The following is a 24,706-nucleotide window of genomic DNA, read 5'->3' as shown; positions in this document are numbered from 1 at the left end:
GGAGACTCGGACGCCTGTGGAACGTCGCTGAACCAGCGAAATCGATCGACCGCGATCAAAGCGATGGCAAGACCACTTACCTTGCCGCAATTGATATATTCCACGGCGGTCTCCCGGAAGAAGAAGTAGACGAAGTCTCCCTGGGCCATGGAGCTGACAAAGTTTGGCGCTGCAATTAGAACGCGCGCGTATTACAACGTTGTTACCATGGTTATGTACGCCGGCGGCAAACGGCGCTCGTAAAGTTCTCTTATGAATAAACGAACGCGATAACCGGCCGAATCGGTACAATGGACCGAGCTACGATAAAATATATAGACAGCGCTCTCTCTATCTGCTGTGGAATAAAAAATGAACAGGGTGAGCGAAGCCGATGGGTGGCCTGGAAAAATCGACTAAAAGCCGCTCGTCGTGCAGCCCCGATCGCAAGAATAATCCGGCGTTGTTTTAGGGCGGCGACATCAGATCCTCGTTAAAAAATCATTATCCACTTCGGGATCGTCTGGGAGAACGAGGGGCCAGATTTCCAACGATCGTGAACGGGCGAATCGTAAAAATCAATTTTACTTTCCTAAAGCCTGACGGAAGAGGAGGAGGAGGAGAAGGAAGAAGACGGGGACGCGACGTCTTCCAGACCGCGGCGAGAGCAGGGCAATAAGCCAACCGCGAAGACGCTAGAACCGTTTTATTTCGTCGATTATTCGAACGGCGGTGTCGCGCTGGAACGACGCCCTGCTTCTCTCTCTCTCTCTCTCTCTTCCTATCTCTCCTTCCGCTCTCAATTTTTCTCCTTGCCCTTCTCTATCGCCGCAAACACACGTACGCGCGCACTCTCTTGCTCTTGGGACCAGTCGCACCGACTCGAGTACACGAGCGTCCGATAAAGTGGGAAAACTTTATCGATTTATTAACTTGACAGGGTTTTCATAAGCTTCTTAGGATTCATAAAGTAATATTAATCTCGCGCGCCACGTAGGTATATCCGACCGACCCGCCACGCTCCAGCCCATAAATTTTCCGTCGTTCCCTCTGTCCCGCTTTACACCGCCGCCGATTCATCTAGCACACCACTTCGTCGTCCAGCTGTCTTTCTTTCTGGATGCATTTTACCGCGTCACCATCGAGACAAAGCGGAAGTTGCAACGGGAAAGCAGAGGAGATCAGGAGTCGTCGGTCTCTATTCACTCTTTGCCTCTTCTTCCTTTCCCGCTGCGATGCATTTTACGATTAGAAAACTGTCCGACGTTAGATACCCGTGAAACGACGCCGGCTCGATGAAAATCACGGATGGTACTCGACAACGCGCGCTAGTCGCTATGGAGGCTCTCGATGATCGTTTGGCTGAAAGTAGTAACGATGTAGCAATTATTTCACGGCAAAAACAGAAATTCATCGTCGCAATGGAGCGCGTTTTCTATTTTTTTTTGCATTTTTTTTCTGCATTTTTTCCGCGAAAACTTTTCGGTTTTGCGTTGGCAACGAGCAACGAGAATTTCGAGCGACGAGCGAGAGGAAAAGGTCAGCGCGAGCGAACGAGGCAAACGGAGAGAGGTCGGTAGAGAGTTGAATTTTCAACGAACGAAGGGAAAATCAATATTATCCAGCGGCCGGAGAAACTTGATTAGCGTTCGTACACCGTTCAATTAAAATACTCGAGCGGACGAGCGAAACCGTGGAATAAGGTGACGCACACGCAGTTTACCGTTCTCTTTGTTCCTCCCGCAGTTACTTTTCCTTCCCGACTTTTCTCGCAATCGAAACGTCGCGTCGTTCTCGTAAAAAATTCCCGTCCCGCGTTTCCCCTCTACCTCGCCAATGAGCTCGCGCGTCATCCCTCGGTATCCCAACTATAATTCTTTCTCGCTCGGTGACCGTTCCGAATAAAAATTCGACCTTTCGGCAAACTCGCAGGGGAACCGTAATTCTCGTTCGCCCTTCGTTTTTCCTCGCCGAGCATCGTAGATGTTTGGTTGATGCGAGGGAGCGTGGGTGCGAGGCGCAGGAAAAAGACGCTAGTTGGACGACGAAATGTACGAGACACGCCCGATAAAGCAGTTAATAATAGCAATCCACGAAAAAACAGCTCGAAGAAGAGTCGTTGAACCGGCGGACAGGGGCCAGCAGACAGGTCTTTTATCCGGATTAAAATTTCCCATCGACGACGTGGTACCGTGAGACGTGTTTCGTCCAGGGCGAACAGAGACTTCTGTCATTATACAGATATGGAAGGGCAGCGGAATAATATCGTCGCTGCGCGAGCTACGAAATCCAACGTACACGCACAGTTAATCTCGGAATTACATGGTGTGGATTAAAGCCGGAGCCCGGTAGTTGGCGCACCGCGTCGTTTTCCCTAATTTTTCGTCCCGTAACTCGCAGAACTGCGATTTTCAAAGTCCAACTGAGAACTTCTCCAGTAAATATCGAATCCGTGGCTTGCAGCTTGCGGCCCTTTCGGATCTGCAGTCGAATATCGCGAGCACTAGCCAAGCTGACCCTCTACACAGCGCTGTACGGTACGAACCACTGTTTGCATAAATAGCGCGTGTAACCGGCATTTCGAATGCCAATGAATTTTCTCCGGATGGTCGTTTCGTTATTATCCAGGAAGCGTGGCCGAAACGCTTAACTCGTTCGAGCGAGCAACTTTCTTCCGGAATCTCTCGCTCGTTTGGAGAAACTTTTTCTCCGGATAGAGCAAAGGGTTCTCCCCATGGCTGGCCGCGAGGAACGTTTTAGTATACCGTGCGATAAATTCTTTCCTGCCCGCTACTGCCCTACCGACCTTTTTCCACCATCGGGAACACTCCACCTGCTTACAACGTATATTCAGCGTGGCCGCGTTTCTCATACTTTAATCTTTAATCGCGCGTTAACGTCGACCGGCCTGCCTCCAATTCGTCATCCACGCCCTTGCCCATTCCGTATCAACCAGATCCTAAGAAACATCGTCTAACGGCTTTTTAATTTCATCGATGACGCGGCCGATTACCTTTCTCCTGCTTGCTTGCACGCGTCGCTCGTCTTATCCGGCTAATCTACTTTTTCTCATTCGACAGCCGCCTGGTTCGCGGTACACAGTCGCTTTAAACCGACCTACGACATACTTACGTAAGCGGAAGCGACGACCGGGTCGACCGATCGATCGCTAAGAAGAAAAACGAAAGGAGCGTCCTGGATTTACTCACCGTTTAGGCTCTTGGAGTCGTACTGCTCGGTCTGCAGCGGCTCCCTATAGATGATGGGATCCATGCCCGCGAAATCGGCCACCGTGCCGGTGTAAAGTTCTCCGTCTACGTAGACGAAGGTGCTGTTGTGACGAGGGTCGTACGGGCACATCGCCTGGCCTCCCTTCTCCTTCAGGATCGTATAGTTGCCGGGGTGTACCCCGTAGTCGCGGCACATCGGCTTGAAAGCGTTGGTCGCGCACACCAGCAACGTGTTCGAGTCCGTCTTGACGAGGATGCGAATGTAGTTCTGGCAATTCTCCTCGGGCGTGCCCTTCACCAGGCACATCTTCACGTCACTGTCGGTCGAGTACCAAGTCAACCTTTGTTGCTCGGTCAAATCAGTCAGGCTCAGATTGTGCACGAGATTTCTGAAATAGAAGAGATGTTGCCGCGAATGAATACGCTTTCAAGCTGGATTTGCTTCTATTCGCGGCGGCTCCTTCGGCAAATAGAACTCGGGCTCGCGATCGAACTCCGGGGTTCGTTCGGTAATCGCGCAACCAATTCTCCTTGCCGCATCGGGCTTTCCGCTTTAAGCGTTCATCGAAAACGTCGTCGTATGAATGGAATTTTAAAAGACAGCCACCGATAATACAGACGCGAAACCCAGTTCGCCGAAGTAAAGGATTTTACGGGGAATTTATGGGAAAAGAGAAGCTCGCGAATCTCGACTCACGGTCCCTTTTTCGTCGAAACGAACCGCTCCTTCGAATATTCCCGAACGTATCTCCTCCTCCGAGAATTTCCCTATTTCCCGCGCGCGATCCGTAACTTTTTTCGATACGCGATACTACCGATCGCGCATTAATCACCGTGTGGCACCGAGAGGCTTTCGCGTCCCTTTACTTTGTCCGCTTATCGCGCGCAGATTCTCCGGCTTCTCGGGAAATGTAGTCGGTCCCACCGCGCACCGAGTCGACGACAAAAAAGTCGATCGAAAGGCCGAGAGCCACGGGAACCACGACGGGATTCGAGCGCCGTCCCGATCCGTTTATTACACACGGGCCAAGATTTATGGCGGTCGGCTCGAGATTAATATTCCGAGAGGTCTCGAGCTGCAAATTTTCCCCGTTGTCTCGCGACAGCTCGCATTTGCGAGCGATTTAACCTATCCCGGTGGGTAGAACCGGACCCATCGATTTCGAGAGAAAAACCTAACCCGATGACACTCGCCGAATCGATCGAGCAATTAACGTAATTCTACTGACGACGGCGACAACGACGAGCGATCAACGATGACACGATCGATTCGCGTCTGTTCACGGGAGGGAGACCCAATTATCGTCACGACCTACCAGCAACCGATTTCATTCCGTTTCCACTCTCTCTCTCTCTCTTTCTCTCTCTCTCTGTCTGTCTGTTTATCTCTTTCGGATGAACGGAGTGGAATCGAGCGAAGATTCGTTGTCGAGAGGAAAGATAATCGATAGGAATCGGATTCGACGGCAAACCGAAGTTAAGGAGGCTCGGTACATAACGATTTCGTGGAACAAGGTTGGCGAGTGGAAGGAAACGCGGAACCACCGACCGGACGAATCCTTCGACCCAAATAGCAAAGCGTTCCGCGAGAGATTCGTGCTCCAGATTTCGCGGCCAGTAGTAGCCGATGTATATCGCGTTTTAATTACATATTACGTTCCCTCTGGATTCCGCGGGGGAAAGTTTTTTAAAGAACCGGCGAGCTTGCAAGAAGTCGCGCTTCCTTGCCGCTTCACATTCGAAGGCTCGTAAAATAAAGCGCGCGAAGAAGTTTCTAAATAAAGTTCGACGATCTCATTAACAGGGTGGAACAGCGTTTCGTGGCCGGTCTCGGAGAATTTATCGTCGGAAAGAAGAGAATCCGAGGAAGACGAAACTCGAAAGGAGAGGAGAGGAGAGCGTGGAAACGAGATTTCCCGGTGAAACTAGTCCGTACACGTAAAGATCGAGAGGTGCGCGAGCGTCGATCGTGGTAGGCTCTCGAACCGGTAGCAAAGAACGAGAAGAAGAAGCGGTCCTTTAATTAAAGCACTCGCTCCAAATGAATCCTCTATTTACCTTCCGCCGACCAGAAGATAGTTCCCGTCCCGGAGTACCAGCCGAAAGTAGTCTGTGTGCGTCTCGTTCCCCGTAAACCTGAACACATCTTCGGCACCTGGAAAAGAAAAGTAGAGGAACGTCGGTTGGTTTTCCTTCTATCGTTTGAATGGAGGAATTATCTTATTGGTGTAATTAGAGGGAGTCGACGGATCTCGTTCGTGGTAGTTGCTTTCGCGGTGAATGGTGGCGAAAGGCGGACGGCCATTGACGAGCGCTACGCGGCCCAACGGCACACGCAGGCACCGACGACGTTTGCAAGCTAAGCCGTTCACGGTATCGAGCAAACGCCAGGTCGGTTTAATAAGCGTAATAAGTTCCTTTTGATCGCCATTCCAAAGAACAAAGGTTCGATCGATCGTTAACGGATCTATCCCGATGATCGATCATTTTTTCACTCGACAGGAAGCTACTTCATTATCCGCTAATTACCTATCTATTAGTTACAACGAGCCTCCCTTCGTCCTGGCCGCCCCTTCAACGATCGATCGGTTCCTCCGCCCGTCGGCAAACTCCTCCCTCGCGATCCTCTCCGAGAACGATGGGAGTTCGTTCCACCGGACAAATTTCTCGGAAATTTTCGTGGAAATTCGCGAGCCTCGTTATCGCGTATCGTGAAAGGTCTTAATCATCGAGGCTTGTGCACGCTCCATCCCCGAAGCGTAACGATTAACCTTTTCTTTCTCGCGACAGCCCGCGGCGCCTCGTTGCACCATCGTTGCCATCGATAACGAAGATAACGTTCGACACGGTGGAATCGTAAAGTCGCAGGTTCGAATGAACCGCGTGGCAACCTAATTCCGCGGCGGCGCCTGCCGACACCGAGGGCATAATTATCGACGTGTTTCCGCGTTTCGACGTCAGTCAATGTCACTGACCGGTCCTTCGTATCCGGTCGATGCAATTTAGGTCGGCAGATAAGCACGCAATAGCATCGACAGTAACAATGAGCGGATGGTACGGTGAAAAGGGAGCCATTATGAAAGGACCGCGCCCTCCGCGCCGGCTATTCACTTCGTCCTGCCGCAAGACGTTCGGTAAAGTAATTAACGTAATTCGGACCAGCTCGCAAAGCGAGAGTCCATTTCCTAGCTGCGTTCAGCCGCTTCCATACTTTTCACGATACCGCTGCAATATCTGTTTCGAGCGAAGGAATTCTCCTGGCTTCCTCCCGGCGAGCTACGCTTTCAAACGGTTTCCAGCAACCGGAATCGTTCCGGCCGGAGATTTTTATTTATTCGTACGGCGAAGAATTTCCAGAAGAGTTTCCATCGGCGAAAAAGTATGGTCCGGCGAGCGTAAAACGTGGTGGAGTGACGGACGCAACGCGGTTCGAAATTAACGCGTCGATTATCCGTCGTTCACCGGGCAGGTAACGTCTGAAGTGCAATTAACGCGGTCCTCCGACACCAGTCAATATCGATGATTCCGAGCGGCGTGTCTCGCGTATGCAATTTGGGTCGCTGATAGCCGCGGAATACCGGCAAATGGGAGCGCACCATTATCGGAGGATCATACGTCTTGCACTGGAAACGAATTAACGTCACGCTGGCCCGCGTTACATTCGTCCTCGTCCGACGGGAAAGCCCGAGAGAATCGGAAGGTTGAACGGAGAGAGGGTAGTTAGAGAGACAGGGAAACGGTTTTAGATAGAAAATCGGAACGAGATCGCTCCGGGATATAGCCGAATAGCTGGCTGTCCGCTTATTAAACGTTTTCCGCGTGGAAACGTTACATCGGTATTTACGGCATCTGCTTTTGACTGCTTTTTTACTTCGGGGGTCGAACGCGTGTCCCATGGTTGAATCGATAATTATCGAGTCACCGCGGCGGTACCGTTTGCTCGTTCATTCTCCAGCGCTTTCGTTTTTCGTTGCTGTGGCGCGGTGGTTCGCGTCGAGAGCGTTCGATCGCGAAATCAAACGCGGCGAAATTGCACAAGGATATACGCGAACGCCGCGTAGACGGACGCAAAGATCGGTGGACGAGGGAAGGGGGAACGCGGTCTCTTTCGCTGATTGGCTTTGAAATTAAACGGGGCAGCTTGTAACTCCCATCGGCTCTAGATTCGCTCGGTTATCGCTTTCCAAAATTAGCCGGTCGATTGCAATCTCGCGCGCCAACCATCGTGAAAACGCAAAGATTCCGTTTCACCGTTCGTTCTAATTTCCAGCTGGAAATTAGAGCTCGAACGAAATCGACCGGCAACTCGCCGTATCTATTAATCACGGAAAATTCGAGGTGCGTTTGCTCTCCGCGCCAACCATCGCATTCTGTCGCTCGCATCGTCCGTGTGATGTGTGTGTTCCACGTGTCGCGATGTCCTTTCACAACAGGACGAGACAGGAGTTTGCGGTGAACGTCGAGTTTCGCCTGACAGCGGGACCAACGATATTCGCGGAAGCTGACGCAAAACGCAAGCCAACGAGTTGATATCGGCTTACACGTAGAGCCGAGGTAGAACGTCTCGTTTTAAGCCGCCACACACGATCCTGCACAACCGGTGACAATCGTGATTGCGCTTTTCAATGAGCGACTTTTTGGCATTGCCGAGCTTCTAAGCGCGTCACAAAGCACTTAAGCGCGTTTCGCGGGTCAGCTGGTGGCCGGCCCGAGACACGTCCACGCCTCTTCCTGTCCATTTTCATTTCGCTGTTTCAATCTCTGGCGTTAATTGCGCCACGCGAAACCCGCCCCTAAGTTCGTTCATTTCAATCTGGTTGCCAAGTAACGGGTAGCCGGAAGTCGTTCCCGAAATACCGATCCAACGATCCTATCGACTCCTAACGAGGAGGAAGCACCGCGTATCGATTTCGAGGCAAGTTCGTAAGTGAGAAGCCACGTAGGTACTCGCGCGGCCAGTGTATCATTGCAAATTAAATATCCGTTTCGGTGAGGAAACTAGATTCGCAGAGAGTCGGAGAGAACGGAGGCCAATATTTTACGATATCTCGAACAGACCGTGCGTTACATCGAAGCGTACAACGTACGATTGTTCGGGAACCGCTAAAAAATTGACCGAAGTGAATTTATCTGGTCCAGCAGGGGCCAGGGTAGGCGAGACCACAAATCACGTATATAAGTTTGCCGAGGCGGTGGCACGGCATAGCGTGGCATGGCATGGCGTGGCGTGCCATGAAACCCCGGCACCGGGTATTCGGAAATATTGAACGCGTCCAAAGTTACGACTCTGCCGTCAAACTTGCTCGATCGAAGTTTGCGAGATCGTTCTCCACCGTCCCTCTGCTCGGCCTGAGTAGACCAGAAGGGCCCATCCAGACGGGAATCCGGCGAATATAGCGGATCGGGTAAAAGATGCAGGCTGCCGAACGAGGCCGAGAATTCTCAAGCGGATCGTTGCCGCGTCACTATCGCGGCAATTAAACGCGCGAGTCCGCGCACCAGTCATTCCTCGTCGATCATTCCGCTACCTTTCGGCGAATTTTCCACCTTGCGATTCCGTTCTCGAACGAGTCTGCGACAAACGCGATGCGCCATGTATTAATTTACGGCTGGCGTTTTCGACGTTTACGCCGAAAGGTATCCAAGTGACGGAAAGAAAACTTCTCGCGGACTCTATCGACTCTTCGCAGTCGAACTTCCAAATTCGACGCGACGTTGGTTCGAACAATTTGGAAGTTATCCGGCGCAACTTTTCCCTCGTACGGACTCTCGTCGTTTAACGTTCCGGATCGTCGTGACCCGGCCAACAATTTCGAAAGTTGGCGTCATAACGCGAGCTGCGTTCTGGTCGACGACCAACGTTTTATCGTCGAGCGTGTAAGATCGCGCGGCATCGTTTCCACGGATTCGAATGGTTTAACGATGTACGACGAGCCTCCAAAGTACATACGTATTTTCCTCTAACAATAAGCGGTCGACGTATTCGGATGCCGTATACAAGGAAGTGGAGAGCATAACGGTCGGAAGATAAGAGGAACGCGCGGTGAATTAATAAAGAAAGGAGTCGAGCGGTATCTGGCGATCCGATCGTCTGCGGCGTACCAACGTTCTCCTCGCCGAGAAGTGGATTATCTCCGGTGACGGTGTGCCACACGAGTGGACCCATGCGAGGCCCCGGTTTACACACGGAGGGATAAGGAAAACGAGCGAGGGAGCCGGAGTGGCGTTATGTCGAGCGAAAGTCATTAAAGTTTCGCACGTGCCAGGGTGACGCCACTGCCAGCAACGACCCTAGCCTATTATTTTTTAACAGCCCCCCTGTAGCTACCTCTCTCTCTCTTTCTCTCTTTCTTCCGGCTATGTGTTTCCGCGCACGCACACAGGTGGAACTGCGGTCTTCGACCTGCGGTTAAACCATGACTAATGAACGAGCCCATCAACCGAGTCGAGTCTCTCCCGCTGCTTTTATTGCGTCGAAAGCTGTGCGAAAAATACGGTTCGATCAGCGGTTTTGGACATAACTGCCGCGTCTTCAGCCGAGAACGAGAGCTTTGGGGGAAATTATCCAATCGGAGGAGATCGCCTTCGTCTTGGATCGGTCGAATCGTTAAGCGGGATTTTTTATCGCGCGGATAAGTCAGCGTTTCTGTGGTCCTTAATGGCGGACAAAGAGTCCGCAACTTGCAGCCTCCGTGGTGAAGCGGAAAGGCTTCCACTCGATTATTAATAGGTCTCGTAATGCAGCGCAAACGGCCGATATTCCATCAATGGAGCACGTTCTCGTTTCTGTTTAACTTCTAAATTTGTTTGTCTACATTTACTATTTGCCCATCTAAATAATCGATTTGCACGCGTGTGTGCATTTTCTTCGATTATGTAACAGCTACGTTACCGCTCGGGGGTTGTACACGATGGAAGTTGGTGCGTTTTCGCGAAATAAACTGTTCGCACGGTATGAATAGTCAAACGAAAACGCAAGCGGATGTCTCTATCCAAAGGCCAAGTTACTTTATTAGCAGTGTCCGTGCGCGCGACGCCGTCTCTCGTAATTTAACTTTTAATTAAATTAGCCGCGGGTGGTCTACCGCGTGTATGCGTTTCCACGTGAATCTCGATTTTCTTAGAGGAAACCTAAGCGCAAGAGTAAAACGGATAAAAGTGAAGAGAGAGAGAGAGAGAAACCGTGGAGATTTCTGAAAAATTACCTTGCCACGGAACAGGCAGTGTTCTCGAGCAGTCATGCGAGCGTTTTCTGGCATCTCGACGCGACTGAGGTGTCGCGTTAGCTCTTCAATTTCTTGGGACACAACACGTGTTTCCTCGACTAAGGTATGCCTGACGAAGCGAAAGAAAAAGCGCGCGAGGGAGTATAAGCGGGATGGGGAGGTAACGAGAGTCGAGAAGACAGAACGGGCAGCAGAGAAGAAAAAATAGAAGAAGAAAGCTACGAGTCAGTCAAAGAAGATTCAAATACGACGGCGTATCTACTTGGTAATCGGCCCGACGCGACGATAACCTTTCCCACGGGAAAGAACAACTTTTGTTACGACTTTTGTCGAACGAAAACAATCGTACTACGATCGAATAACTGAGCGAGTGGCAAGCTCGTGAAAAGCTCTCGTCCTACGGACACACCTTTCTAAGGTCAGTTGTCCGGTCGAGCAATCCACTCGACTCAACCATAAACGAAAGAATTATTTTCCTGCTACCGAATAGTCACTCGAAATCCTGCGGACTAACCGGATCGTCTCGAAAGGAGAAATTTCATCGGGACGAACAGTTTTGGTCGCTTTGGATTCGGATGATCGACGATGCACAAGCGCGGGGTAAGTACGCGAAGGATAGCGGCGTATCGAAGCTGTCGTGCACGTAATTCCGCTGAAAGGGAAAGGAAGGATAGAGCCAAACGCCGCTGAAAGGACCCACGGCTCCATTCTGTCACAATGTCGTTAAGTCGTCGGAAAAGGTGTTCCCCGAAACGTTCCTGCGTCGTATTTGTCTTTTATTTTCCCTCTTTTCGTAGCCCGTCGAGTTTACATCGCTAACGAGGGACGTCAACCGGAGCGTCTCGTTTGCGAATCGACTGGACTCCATCCAGCTCTAGAATCCCGCCTTCCTCGTCGAACGTTGGCTTTGAACCCTTTTCGAGACGGTCGAACGAGATTCGCAGTCAGCTCGCCTCTCTACGCGCCTTACGGCTTGGACGCGAACGTCTATCTTCGTCGATTCTTCGAAAAGCCCGGCGAACGTTCGTTGCTTTGAAATATCGTTTATCGTGCTCCGTTTACACTCGGCAAAGACTTTTAGTAAGTCGTACGCGGTGTGCTCGAGAATAACCGTTACAAGAGGAAACGAATGAATCGAAACTTGTTACGAGACATCGGGCGACGTACGCGAACGTGGAACTCGAAGAACGTTTCGCGCGAAATCGGTTATTACGCGTTTCCAGTTATTCGTTGCGTGGGTATTATTCGTTCATCGACGACATCTGCGCGCAAATTGGTGTATTCGCACGGAAAACGCTAATAAAAACGGCAGCGTTCGAAGTCGCGCTCGCGAATAACTCAATTTCCGACGATTGGTGAAGATGGAGGCAGACGCGGTAAAGTTTTATGCAGAATGCCGTCGGAAGAAATGTGGAGGCTGACGGGAGTGCCGGGTGGCCGCTAGGGACTACCCAAAAACGTAGCGTACCGTAAAATAGCGGAACTTCGGCTCACGGGTTTGACCCTGGCATTTATCGCGTCGGTGCACACTTTAGGAACGTACCTATGCTCGCTAGAGCTCGTCGGCTGGGCCGGGGGTGAGACGCGCCGCCAAGGAAACGAGATCATCAGTCCGGGGAACGGGTCGTCGGCTCGGCTCGATCGGTCGTGGTACGATCGTTAGCGAGGCCCTCGATGTATCTGCATTGTCACCTCGGTAATGGCTTTCGATCCTGAACTCGATCGTACGAAATCTCCCTGAATCGAGGAGCGTCTCGAATCCCCTTTCGCTTCTCGACTAAACCAGAACGATCGAATCGATCTCGCTCTTCCACGATTTTCCAGAGAAACAATTTCGCTTTTTTTGTTCTTTTCTTACTCGATATTCGATAACGTGTTGGAGCTGCGAAACCTTGCCGCTGCGAGATATTTCGACGATCTTGGAAGGCGTCTAACTCCTCGTAAGATGCTAAGCACGCGATACTACGAAACGAGGTCAACTCTCAATAGTCCCCTTGAAACGAGATACGAGGAATACGTATACCGATTCCAGTGTCGCGATTCGAAGCAACGCATTCTGGATCTACGTCGAATGAATGGCGAACGAGGTAGTCGAAGTTCTCTAGCACATCCAACCTGGGAGGGGTAGCTAAATAACTTAAAATCGTGGAGCGGTAAGTAGGTCAACGGTATCCAAGGGAAGAACCTCGAGCAACACTGGAAGAACGCTAACAAGAACGATGCGAAGCGGCGAAACAAAAGCTAGGCGTATTCGATTGTCTGCGAGAGCGAAACATCGTTAGCTCGCTGTCGCAGATCATCCGCAAAAGTTACGTTGCTAACAAATAACCTCGATACGCGAGTCCAGCCGTGGGATTTCTAATACAAAGCAGAGTATCGAACTCGGAGGAGCAAGTTTTCAAACTTACCAGAAACGGCTGATCTTCAATTAGCGGGCGAAGTAAAGCGAAATAAAGAAGCGGTGGATATCGGAGAAAAGCGAGAACGGCGAGTTTTCTCGAAGCGTGAGCGCGCTAGAAACTCGGCTCGACCTAGTTCCCTGATATATACACATCGGTTCCCGGGGTTTGCCACTACGAGAACGAGGGGCGTCCTTATCTAGGCGATAAGTCAAGGATAAGCGCGGGATCCGTGACTCGGTCGACGCGACATAGCGAAAGCCGAGACGAGAATGCAGCCAAGGCTGCGCGATATCGCCGAACATCGAATCAGGCCCAAGTTTGAATTAGGCCGAAGTCTGAATCGGTTAGAGCTAGAGCGGCTAAGTATTAGGTTGTCCGAGAAGCGTCTTTCTTTTACAGACCCGTCTTTTACAACGATGCATCTTTATACAAACACGAAACCTAATCTGTCGAACGTCGTGATCTTTATTTCGATAGAAGAAAATTGATCATACGCAATTCGATAAAATAATATAAAACGAGAAATATACTGTGCCATTATTCCCTTCCATCCATTATTTCCTTAGAAAACGAAAGAAACTTTTCAGACGACGTAACAGATTCCTCGCGTCGATACGTTCCCGTTACATCGCATCGCACTTGGTTGCCCTCGCCTCTACCTTTCCGTAGAAACGCCATTTTTCGCGAGTGTTTCCCGTCACTTTGCCCGATGTAAGGCAAATCTCACTTGGGTATTCCGAGAATTTGCGAAAAGAAGCGCGCGCGTTGATATCGCGAAAGCGAATTAACGTAAGTTTTCTTTCGTGTCGAGAGGGCAGAAACCTGGGCCTCGACGACTCGCAACGATTGGCAGGCCACAGCCGTGAATCGTTCGCGAAACTGCATCGCATCGCGCAGTGTGCGGGCTAACGCAAATGCGGGATTAATCATTCAAGCCGGAATGGATGCGCGGTCGCGAATTCGCTCCCAACGGTTAATTATCAGCGAACGCAGATCGAACCTCGTCCACCGAATCTCGTTTCGCGTCTTTGCATCCGCTCGTCTCTCGTGTTGCGTGTCCACCACACTCGTGCCCGCGTCGTCTTTCTCTCGTAATTGGCAGCCACTCTGTTCGCGTTGTTCCTCGTTCGCGCGTTTCGATTTATTTGATTTGATCGAACATTTATTGGCGCGACACTTTTAATCAACGCACGATCGATTTTTCGGACGTTGAAAGCACCTTAAAGTTTTCTATCGAAGATCGTTGTTTTCGCACGGTGTTCTACATAAAGTGACTTTTACGCGTGTTACACGAGTAATATAATTTGAACGTAACGATTTAGGAAGACAGGAGGATAACTGTGAAACGTAGCGTCTCCATTCTCGCTATCTTTACTCTCTCGCCCAAGATAAATTAATCGGCGAACGAAACGAACGAGCGATTTTCATCCGCGTTGCGTATACTGCGTGCAATCACGTGGCGCCACAACAAAAACGCAAGAGTGGATCGAACGTGTCCTTAATTTCATCCGTGTTCCGAAAAACGTACATTTTTTTTTCAGGTCGAGCGGTTTTATTTCAATTTTCTCGGCCGTTATCGGGGGCGTCGCGTACCGCGGTGAAAACGGGAAACGAGCCCGTTCCGTGTTCCGTTCCACGCTACCGCAGCGTTGCCTCCGTTCCAGCGACGATAATGAATTTATGGTGACCGCACAGAACATTCTGGTTGTTATCGAACTTTACTAAAATACCCGTTACGCGACTCGATTTTTCCCAGAGGAGAAAAAGAGGCAGACGTATTCTAAGCGCTGCCTATCCTTTTTCGTTATCAGTTTGCTGCATTAAAAGGGGAACGTATTTATCGTTCGCCACGAAGGAAACCGTTCGCGTATTCTTACGACGCTCAAAGCTCCGTTAACAGCAATAATTTCACGAAGGCCATATAGAAATTTCAATCGTTATCGAACTTTCGGCAAAAGAACCTGGAGCACGCGCTGCAATTCGCCGTGGAAATGGTACAGCTCGACCGATAAAGATTGTCATCCACTTAACAGCACGGAATCGGATCAGCGACGTTGTCCATACATCGATTCTGTTTGTCGCGCATTTGGCCTGTCGACATCGATTCGATATCAACGTTACATCGGCAACGTATCGGTACACACGCTCTTTTAAAGAGAAATAATGTCACTGAAGAAAATGAAAGCACTAAAATGTATATATATGTCATACACATATCGCGCCGTTAAATGGGCAAAGGGCCGAGGACTGTTTCGGTCGTCCGACGCTTTCGATAATTTTCATAAAGAAATTTTCCAGGTAACCAGCGTAATGAACAAAGTGGCAGCAATCGGAACATCGTTCGCGCGAACCGACGACGGCTGCTCTTACGTCGATTATTTATGAAAGTGGCTGTATCGTAGGTGCGCGCACATCGTTAATGAAACTAATTACGCGATACGATGCGATGCAATCCGCTCTTACGTGCGAGATACAGTGGCCGTGCCGAATCACGATCGCCTCGGCGAAATTAATTGGATTACGGGCCAGTGTTTGCCGGTCTTAATGCCGACGGACGTACTGCGTGGCTCGATCTAATAAATCAATCGTTCTAGACCACCACTCTATGAATTTACCACGCGATACGTTATCGCCTGTGATTGGGATCGAGCCACTAGCTGGAAACACGTTGCTTCCTTCTCTTTACACCGGTGTTGCTCGTGTATTTCTCTTGGTATTTCGTTCGCGTTATCGTTCCGAATCGATGCTTTTATTGGACGACAAAACCGATGCGTCGCCGGTTCCTTCGAAAGCACTCTGAAAGTCCTTGGAAACTCGGCCGTCGCGAACGGCCATTGTTCTCCCATTTTTCTGGTCGTTTCTCTCGTCCATGACTTTTCCGCGGAGGATGGCCCTGGATTCCTCGCTATTTATGGATCACTTTGTTTCCGAACGAAACGAGCCGCGTCGCGAAGCGGTTACCCGAGCGTCAGACCTTCGGAAAATCGAGCAAACAGCCTCCTAGTCGGTATCGTGAGAGGAACGGGTCTCGCAGAGGCGATCGATCAACGGTTAATCGACGAAACGCAGAGTGACGAGAATTTTCGAATTCCCGAGCGTGTGAGTAAATTTCAGGTCCGATAACGAACGGGGAAGGAGGATGTGTCCCTGTCGACGTATCGATCGTCATCTGTCATTCAACGTCGTGTCTTTCAAAACCCAATCAAGGGATCATACTTTAATTAATCAAGATAGAAGTCTCGTTGAACGAACGTCGCGAGGCAGAAAGTCCATTAACTTTCGCGCGTTATTAACGCCGCCTCTTTAAACGTTTCCGATCCGAGTGCCCTTTCGAATTTTTCTCTTGGCTTCTCTTTCAGCGAGCAGAATTTATTTACGACAACGGATCTCGAATACGCCATCGCACCTCTTTGCAGCGTTGTCATGGATGCGTGAAAATGATCGTTTCGTTGCAACGAGCGAACGCGCGTTTCGTATCGCGTTTCGAATTTACCGTATTACACGCGACGTTAAAACCGATGCGACAACGTCTACGACCGACTTATATATCACCTTTTATCCATCTGCGAGTAGAACTCGGCTTTTCTCTCGAGAGAATAACCTCGATCCGCAAAGGATGTTTGCCTGGCGTACCTATTGTCTCATCGCGTTCTCGTTCAGCTCGTACGAGGGAGCTTCACAGACACTTTATTTGCATCCGCGCTCTCTGGAAAACCTCCTTCGGGCGTTCGCGATGACCAAACTTTTTTCACTCTCTCGGACTGTCTCTACACGTTGGCCGCGAGTATTTACAGGCTTTCCGGACCAGACCAACCCTGCGGCTGTTCTCTCCACCAGAGGCCCGCCTAAAGAAAGGATTCCAGATTGAAACAACTTTGAAAACCCAGAGGACACGACCCGTTTGCGCGTAGGCTCGATGATCGTAGATACCGATTTTCCCCGACAGTTTGTCTACGGACAGGAAATCTTGCATCCGGAATGCGGAGGCGCGATCGTCACGTTCAGCAGGGCGTCGGAACCAAGGTAAACGCTATCGAAGGAAGGTGTCGTCGGTACGATTGCGTGTGCGTTCGACAGGAAGCATACCTAATCGTTTGCTGGCAATTGTTCGCATCAACAAGTGGCAGCGAGGAGAACGAGCGAGGGGCAGCGGTATCCATTGCGCTTACAAAGCTACTCCGAGCCGAACTTTGACGATAGACGAACATACGCTTAGCGATGACTGTTGTCACGACAGTTTACTCGTCGATCTAAATGGATACTTGGCGTTCATCGGTTTACATTAGCTTCCGATACTCATCCTGACGATCGAGTTAATTAAATATGTTTTAAGGGAATTCGTTCGATTCCGAGGAACGAGGAAAATCGGCTCGACGTCGAGCAACGGTTCCGAAGAGATCTTCGCTGTCGAAATATTTGGGTCATCCATGTCCAGTAAATTGCAAGTAGTATCGGGTAACTGGTCTCGGGAACGCGTATGCCGTACGGTAATGGGTCGACAAACTCTGTTGTGTAATTGATCCGACATTCGATGATCGTTGCATGTTCCTGTGCAACGTTATGTCGTTTGATTGTCCCCGTTTCCACGATTCGGTTCCATTGCTCTTGGACAGGCACGAGTCGAATTTCGATCGTAGCTGATCGGAATATTCGCGATTCGGCAAATGCTAAACAGGCAGGGCGGCGACGTGCCACTTAATTGCCTCTTCCTCGTCCAACCAACGAGTTTTCGTCGACCATCGCTCGGCCCAATTTTCGCGATGGCAATCTTAACATCGAGATTAAACAAGACGTCGAGTAGAGCCGCGGTACACCCTCGATTTAACCGGTACACACACCTGCTCGATCAAGGTAACGCCGATCGATATCCTCATCCGGCCGAGTCGAATTGCTGTCAGCAGTCGAACACGTACACAGCCCCGTCGCGATATTTCATCGAAAATCGCCCACCCGAAATCAGCCGAGTTGGCGAATCGCACTCGCGCGCCTTCCATCTGCACCCGACACCTTTCCAACATCGAATTTCTCTCGTCCGACGTAGATCCGAGTGCCGCGACTAATTAACACCTCCGAGTACGAAACGCGTTTACAGCAATTACCGCGGTATTAATTTCGATAAAATCGTTCGTTGAAAAAAAAAAAAAAAAGACACAAAAGACAGAGGTACAAAGAACGCGTGGAATCTGGATAAACGTGGCTAGTGCAAGGACTATATCGAATACAATTCTTGAAAGCTGATATTTGCTTCCGCCTGGGAAAATACGACCGCGTGATATTTGCTTCCCTGTTTTCCCCTCTCTTCTGCGTTTTAAATCGGGAAACGGGAACGCGTAAAATTCTCCTTTGGCTTACGAATATTAAATAAACGAGAGACGAACAAATATTTAACGAGACGACAAGAACGCGAGCTACTAGTTAACCAAAGTATTTATTCGTTTACCTTACCGACCTGAACTTCTCTTTCTTTCCCCCGGCTGTTTATCCAAACAATCTCGATTCTCGTCGCGATCGTTCCACTTTCTTCCTCGCGTTCGCGTAAACCTGCAACTTTTCATCCCGGCTGACCAATAGTTCGGTAACGGGGCGGAAACAAAGCAGCGATCGTTCTCGGTCGATTCTTTACGGCCCCCAGTCACACGGCCAACGACAAACATTTAATCTCCAAGAGGAAAGTTGTCGCAAAGTGGTCGCGTTTCGGTGAATTTTTCCGAGTTCGAAGCGAAAAACGAAAAGAGAAAAAAAATAGGTTTCACAGCGTGAACGGCCGACGCGTTGAAACGCGATTCACGCGAAACGAGTCGAGCACGAACCTCGAACAACACTTCGTCATCGCTAACGATTACGCGTTTCTGCGTCCTAAACTTGGAGGCAGTTTACCGGGCTGTGGCGGTCGCGGAGCCGGCGGTGCGCACGACCGCAACGGAATTTAGGAGGGCGGCGCGTGTTGCGCTTCAAAATTAATCGACGCTCGCGATTCCGCGAAATTAATTTCAACTCGTTACCGGGCAAGTTTCGCGTAAACAAGGGAGCGTTGGAATAATTCGATTAAGTCGCACTCGCTCGCCGACCAATGCCGCCTCTCTACTTTATTCGCTTTAACTCACTACGAGAAACACCTTGTTGTAGCCGGCACGCTCCTCTTTCGCTCTTCCCTATTCCCGTGAACAATTCTTCGCACCGCGGGACGCCTCCCTGTCGAGCCGTGTACCACGACCACGGATTATTTGCATCGTCAGTATCTTCTAGCGTCTACGTCGTCGGTGCTTAAATCGCGCGACAAACTTGCTCCGATCTTAATTAACCCTCGAGCGACCGCCTTCCAGCTTTCATTTCCAACACTCGTTTCGCGACGACTTGGTCTCCAAACGACGCCTGCTGCTATTGTGGTCGCCGGCATCTCGAGGTGCACCGAACCGAAAGCTTCCACATGCAAATGTTTCTAAACTCGGCTGGGCGCTTTCAACGAGCGTACGGTTTCCCTCTGCCCGAGAATATCTTCTCCTGAAGCGTTGCCTACGTTTATTTGTTCATCTCCGTGTACGCGTGCAATTATACCTTAGCGAAAATAGTCGCGTTTCGTTCTTCGCTCGCAGTTACGCGCAGCTTCGTGCCGCTGCGTCTATTACCTCGTACGCCTGGCGCTTCGCTTGGTTCCGCTTCGACGGCACCATAAATTCTCCTACGAAATCATGAGATTATCGCAGCCGTTGCCGATAGCGCGATCAGCTACACCCGCTACAGAGTTGAACGTTTACGAAATGCAGATGCATGCCTCTCGGAGGGACGTGACACGCGTCGAGATTACGTTTTAACTTTTCCTGCCTCTTATTTTGTCCAAGTTGTCGGGACGCCGCCAGTTTTCCGGCACGGTTTTCTCTCGTATGCAGCAGCGTTGAACGACGGAGAAACTGAACGGCGGAACCGAGGTTATAAAGAGCGCATTTCCGAGTGTCGTTTGTGATGCTCGACGCGTTTCACCGTAACTCTTCTCTCTGCGTATTGCACGGACTTGCCACTCGGCCGGCGAAACGTTGGCAGCTCGACGAGGATCGGTACGCGTCGCGCGACGCCACGCCGCGTTTCAACGCCGGGAATTGTTTCGCCGACGGTGTTGCGGATAAACCGCGGAAGAGCGTCATTGTCTCGAAGTAATCGGCCGAGATAGGAGACGCGGATTTCCGCGGAATTCAATGTCAGTGGCTGTGATTGCACACCTCCACGAGGGATGATTCCGTAACGCAGCGAGCGATTCGAAGCGACGTGGCGCGGCGACGAAAAACGCGAAATAATTGCGGCCCGTCCCTCGAGATTGCTTCCGTCACGGAATCGAACGTAGTTATTGGTTTTTCCTTGAGCAAACTCAACGTAGCGATGGCATAGTTCGAACGTCCTGCGCTGTTTCCCTTAATCGGAAACTCGTCGCAGGCGTTGTTGTCGAAATTCGATGGGCGCGAGAGTACACAACGCGGCCGGCATTCTCTCGTGGAAATTTATTCCGATTCGCGATATTGCCGCGATGGAAAAAGTCCCGATAAATACGACGCAGAGACTAAATTCTCGACGCTCGTTGCCGTTTGCCTGCTTTTTAGGACGAGGTTAAACGAAGTTTACTTCGCGGCAAAGGCAGATCAAAGTCGTAATCGTACGTCCACGTTCACCCAGATTCCCGATTTCCTTAAGCGCCAAAGAACGAGACGAAAGTTGGAACGAGAAACGAATTTAGTTGCCAACTAATTACCACGGCCATCTAGCCGCTCGCGTTGGCCGCGCAATTACGTCGGATAATGGAGAGCCAGTTCAGCGCGAATGTTCGCTGATTAATCGTATCGAAATATTCTTGCGGCGGAAACAGTTCGTTGACTTCATTGTGCGACAAACCAGCACGAGACTCGATCGTGCCGATTCGATCGAACGCAGGTCGAGTCTGACAAAAACGGACGTGTAACTGCGCAATTTGCGCACCAAACAGCTCGACCAGAACTCGTTCGGTCCGTAAACTAACGCGATCTGCCACCTCTCGATGGCGTTACGCGAAAAACCATATCGACTATCGACCGCTCTCGGTTCTGTATCTTCCACGAAATAGTTGTCGATTTTTTCCCCGAACGGTTTTAACGGCCAGACAGTTCCGCGGTGAATTTCTTCCACCGAATATCCAGACGTTGGGCTGACTCGCAAACTGGCTCTTACCGTGTAAAATTTTCAAGAGCGGAAAAGACGAGTCGAAGGAAACCGAACGGACAGAGCGATTACCAGGGTGCCGGTGCATCGAGTTTTTCCAGGCGACGTCTGACGAGGAATCGGTCGAGCTTGGCCATTCGTGCGGAACGAGTTTGCCGTATCCGGTCTCGATGCACGTCCATAGCCCGGTTTCGTTTCTTCGGCAGTGACGGTGATTGATGAGCCGAGCTCGTCTCGCTCCGAGCGCAGGAAAAATAAAGCCTTCGATCGTATCCGCCTCGATTATCCCCGGCGACAATTTGACATGTCGCGAGAAAAACTTGCCCTCTGATAATTGAGGAGACGCGGCCCTAGTTGACACGCGAGACCGACCACCGCTGGGATTTACATCGAAATCGGTCGTCGTCGTCGTCGTCGTCGTCGTCGTCGTCGTCTTCGTCGTCGATGCCGCGAGCGAGTCAAAGACGCGTGTAGCGCAAAGTTCGATCGAGGAAATCCATCGTGTTCTTCGATCTCGACCATCTCCGATACGATCAGCGACGTTAACGAGCGAACGGTGAAGCGTCGGAGATCCGCTACGCTCGGAAAAGCGAAATAAATATTTTTCCTCGCTCTTCGATTTCCGATACTCTTCGAGCTTCGAGAAGGCGCCTCGAGTTTTCTTATTTCTTACTGGGACCGCGTACGTCGCTGCACGGCTCCTAGGAAGGCGCACGAAACCGGCTCGTTATTATCGAGACCGATGAAAGTTGGAAACATTTGTTTGTGGGAGCGACTCGTCTGATTCGAGAAAGAAAATCCCAGGGAGATTTCGTCTTTCGGATTGCTTCCACGGAGCCAGCTACTGGGAACAAAGTACGTCCAGGTTGGAAACGAATTTCGTGGATTCCGGAGGCGGCCGAGTTTTCATTTATTCCCGCCGCGTCCCTATGTATTCCAATGCAATTTCGAGAGTGCGGTGGCGCTTCTTCCCGGTGGGGAAAGAACCGACTCGTTCCCTGCCTCGTTTCCCATGCCGTTCCGTCTCGTCGTTAATTTTCAAGACGATGCACAAGCGCGATCCACTTCCAGACACTGTGTGCATGCACTTGTACGGATTCGGGGCCACTTCGTTCCGGAGCGCGAACCAAGAACCTATGTATTCTGCTTGCAATGGGAACTTACTCGCGTGTGGTCGCGTAGAGCTACCAGCAACACGTACGCACTCGCGATACACGCGAGAAGGTCCGGGCTGCGCGTGCACGTGAGTCGTCGCTCGATAAGGCTTATCAACTCCTTAATTTGCCCTCCCCCTTGTACATTAGCGTGCGCCCGGCGTGCATTAGTCCGCATTACCGTTTGACGCGATCGATGATGTCGTGCCAAATGCGCTCCAGTTGCACGCCACTTACCACTTCTTTGGCTCAGCTGGGACCCTGTTCTCCGATGCTCCGGATCACGTATCGTCCTTTCCTTTCAAACCGCAACTTCTCGCAGCGAGCTCGTACTAACTTTTCCTTATCTCGCGGTCATAGACCGATTTCGTTCGAACGCAACGATCCTTGGCAGACCGTCCGAACATCGTCGGGTGTTTGTACAAGCCGGAAATATACGACGATTCGGTAACGCGCGTAAGTCGGTCGGCTTTAGCCGTTACGGCGTGGAAGCTGCGGATAACGCCGCTCCCTGTGAATATTTTCCTTGGCGACGCGCATCGCGACGCGTGTACGTCCCGGATTCCACCGCGCGGCGATCCGTGTCGTCGTCGGAGACAGAGCTGTCGATAATTAATTTACACGGCGTGGCGAGACGATCGGGGCCATCGATAATCGCGAAGCGAGGAGAGCGGCGAGCAACGAGCGATCGGCGACTCGAACGTTCCGCGTGGAACGCAATGGAATTGGCTGGGTGCAGAAATGCGACAAGATTTACGACCCTTATTTCGCCAAACCATCTGATCTCGCGATTCTGTCAAGCGGCAGAATTTTCGTTGGACGCGCGAGAAGGGCTAAAAGGCTGGGACAGCGACACGGATTAATCGGGCGAGATGACGCGTCGGGGGCCGATTCATAAAGCAACGCCAAGTGAGCCGGACCTGGGTGCGATAAATTAACAACAAGAATTATTATTGTTCTGAATAGCGCGACACTGGCGGCGACTCGCGCTGCAGAAGCGATATCGCACGATCGGGTTTGAAAACCGTTGCATAATTTACTAACGGCGCTAAATTAACCGGGATGGACGATGACTGGCTGGGGACCGATAAAAACGAGCCTCGAACCTTCCGCGCTCCGGCTACGTTTCAACAAATTGCTAGTCGTTTCGATCGCCTGCGCTCTCTGTCAGGAATCGAGTTGCACGAAATGGGTCGATTAATTAAAAACTAGACGGGGCAGATCGCTCGCGACACCATCCCGCTCCGTTTAAACGCACCTTCGGCCGTCTGTCGCTTCGTCCCTTTCCCGTTTCCCGACCACCTTATTAACGAACACCGGGGAAAGAGGGAAATTTATAAGCCGCCGGTAAGGTTCGCGCGAGAGAAATATGCGACTGCGATCTACCCTCGTGGGCCACGAACCGAGCCCAATTAGACCGTCTATGGATGTCAATGGTGCGTGTCCCAGAGCGGCAAGGAGCCCTCGTTCCAGCGCGTCATTATGCAATTTGCCAAGTCAGCCCGCCGGCGATGTTACACGATGCGTCGCGTCACCCAGGCTTTCGCACCGAAATTCGTCTCTCGACTCGAAGCAGATGCCGAGACATCGCGACGGTTTCCCATCGAAACGAAGGCGACGACGGGGCCAATTTGCCATGCAGCCAGCGCCCATCGTACGCGATTCTCCGACGACTCGACGCGCGATACGATGTGTACGGTTGTGTAAGCGGTTGCGGTATTCTCCGAGGGCGCGGATAGGGAACAATTAGACGGTCCACGGATGTCAATGGAGAGCGATACAATGGCGAGACGTGGCGCGAGACCTTCGCAGCCGAGCTCATTGTCGTATCCATTACCGGAAGCGGTGTGTCCTCTTTGGCCGCGACGGAACGCGTCGGGAGAGACATACACGGAAGGTGAATCGCAGCCGCGTCGCGTCGCGTCGGCGTGGCGAGACGCGTGTCGCAGACGCTTTAAATCAACGCTGTCAACCACGAGGACGAGCGAGAACCAGCGAGTCCGCTTCCGTCGGCGTATATATTCCGGTAGATGGAAACGCACCGCTTCGCGTCGTCGTATCGCGTTCCTGGCTGGTGGAATCGCGTTTCCCGTGCCGGCTGCACGCGCGAATAATCGCCTTCGTCCCGATATTTGATCTGCCAGCTGTTTGCACGGCTTTAACCGTTTCATTGGCCTCGTTTAAGGATCGCGTCGAGCCGACTGCGGCTCGCCGACCGTTCTTCCTCCTTCTCTACCTCCGATACCGTTTGCCGAGCAAATCTCCGGCTTGTCGCGGCTTCTATCGTCGGGCTTCCGTCGGATTTTCCAGCGGTTCGATCGTTCGCGTTCCCGATCCGAGCGAAATCGTTTGAGAGAAATTAACGGGCGGAACGTTGGAACGCAGAAAGAGGCGCGGACAAGCGTTTCGTCATCCGAGTAGAACGAGTCGGAAGGAGCGGCGTTTCTTAGAGAGAGCGCTCGATTGCATCTGCATAGAGAGATAGTTTATCTCGCGTTTCCTGGAAGACAGGCAGACCAAGCCGCGGCGAGTAG

General features: G+C 51.2%; 1 protein-coding gene across 2 annotated transcripts in view; it reads right to left on the bottom strand.

Annotated features, from left to right (window-relative positions):
- Sema1a (semaphorin 1a) overlaps window positions 1-24,706 on the bottom strand; it is a 139,516-nt gene that overhangs the window by 5,348 nt on the left and 109,462 nt on the right. For both annotated transcript variants that reach the window (XM_069118477.1, XM_069118476.1), the window contains exons 3-5: window positions 5,268-5,364; window positions 3,189-3,598; window positions 81-169 (exon numbers count right to left, since the gene is read on the bottom strand). In XM_069118477.1, coding sequence (XP_068974578.1) covers window positions 81-169; window positions 3,189-3,598; window positions 5,268-5,364 — 596 coding nt within the window. The remainder of the gene's footprint in view (window positions 1-80; window positions 170-3,188; window positions 3,599-5,267; window positions 5,365-24,706) is intronic.

The sequence above is a fragment of the Bombus flavifrons genome, chromosome 8 (genome assembly GCF_040668555.2).
Source record: "Bombus flavifrons isolate JBK064 chromosome 8, iyBomFlav1_principal, whole genome shotgun sequence".
Classification (NCBI taxonomy): domain Eukaryota; kingdom Metazoa; phylum Arthropoda; class Insecta; order Hymenoptera; family Apidae; genus Bombus; species Bombus flavifrons.
This window is presented reverse-complemented; position numbering and strand designations above follow the sequence as displayed.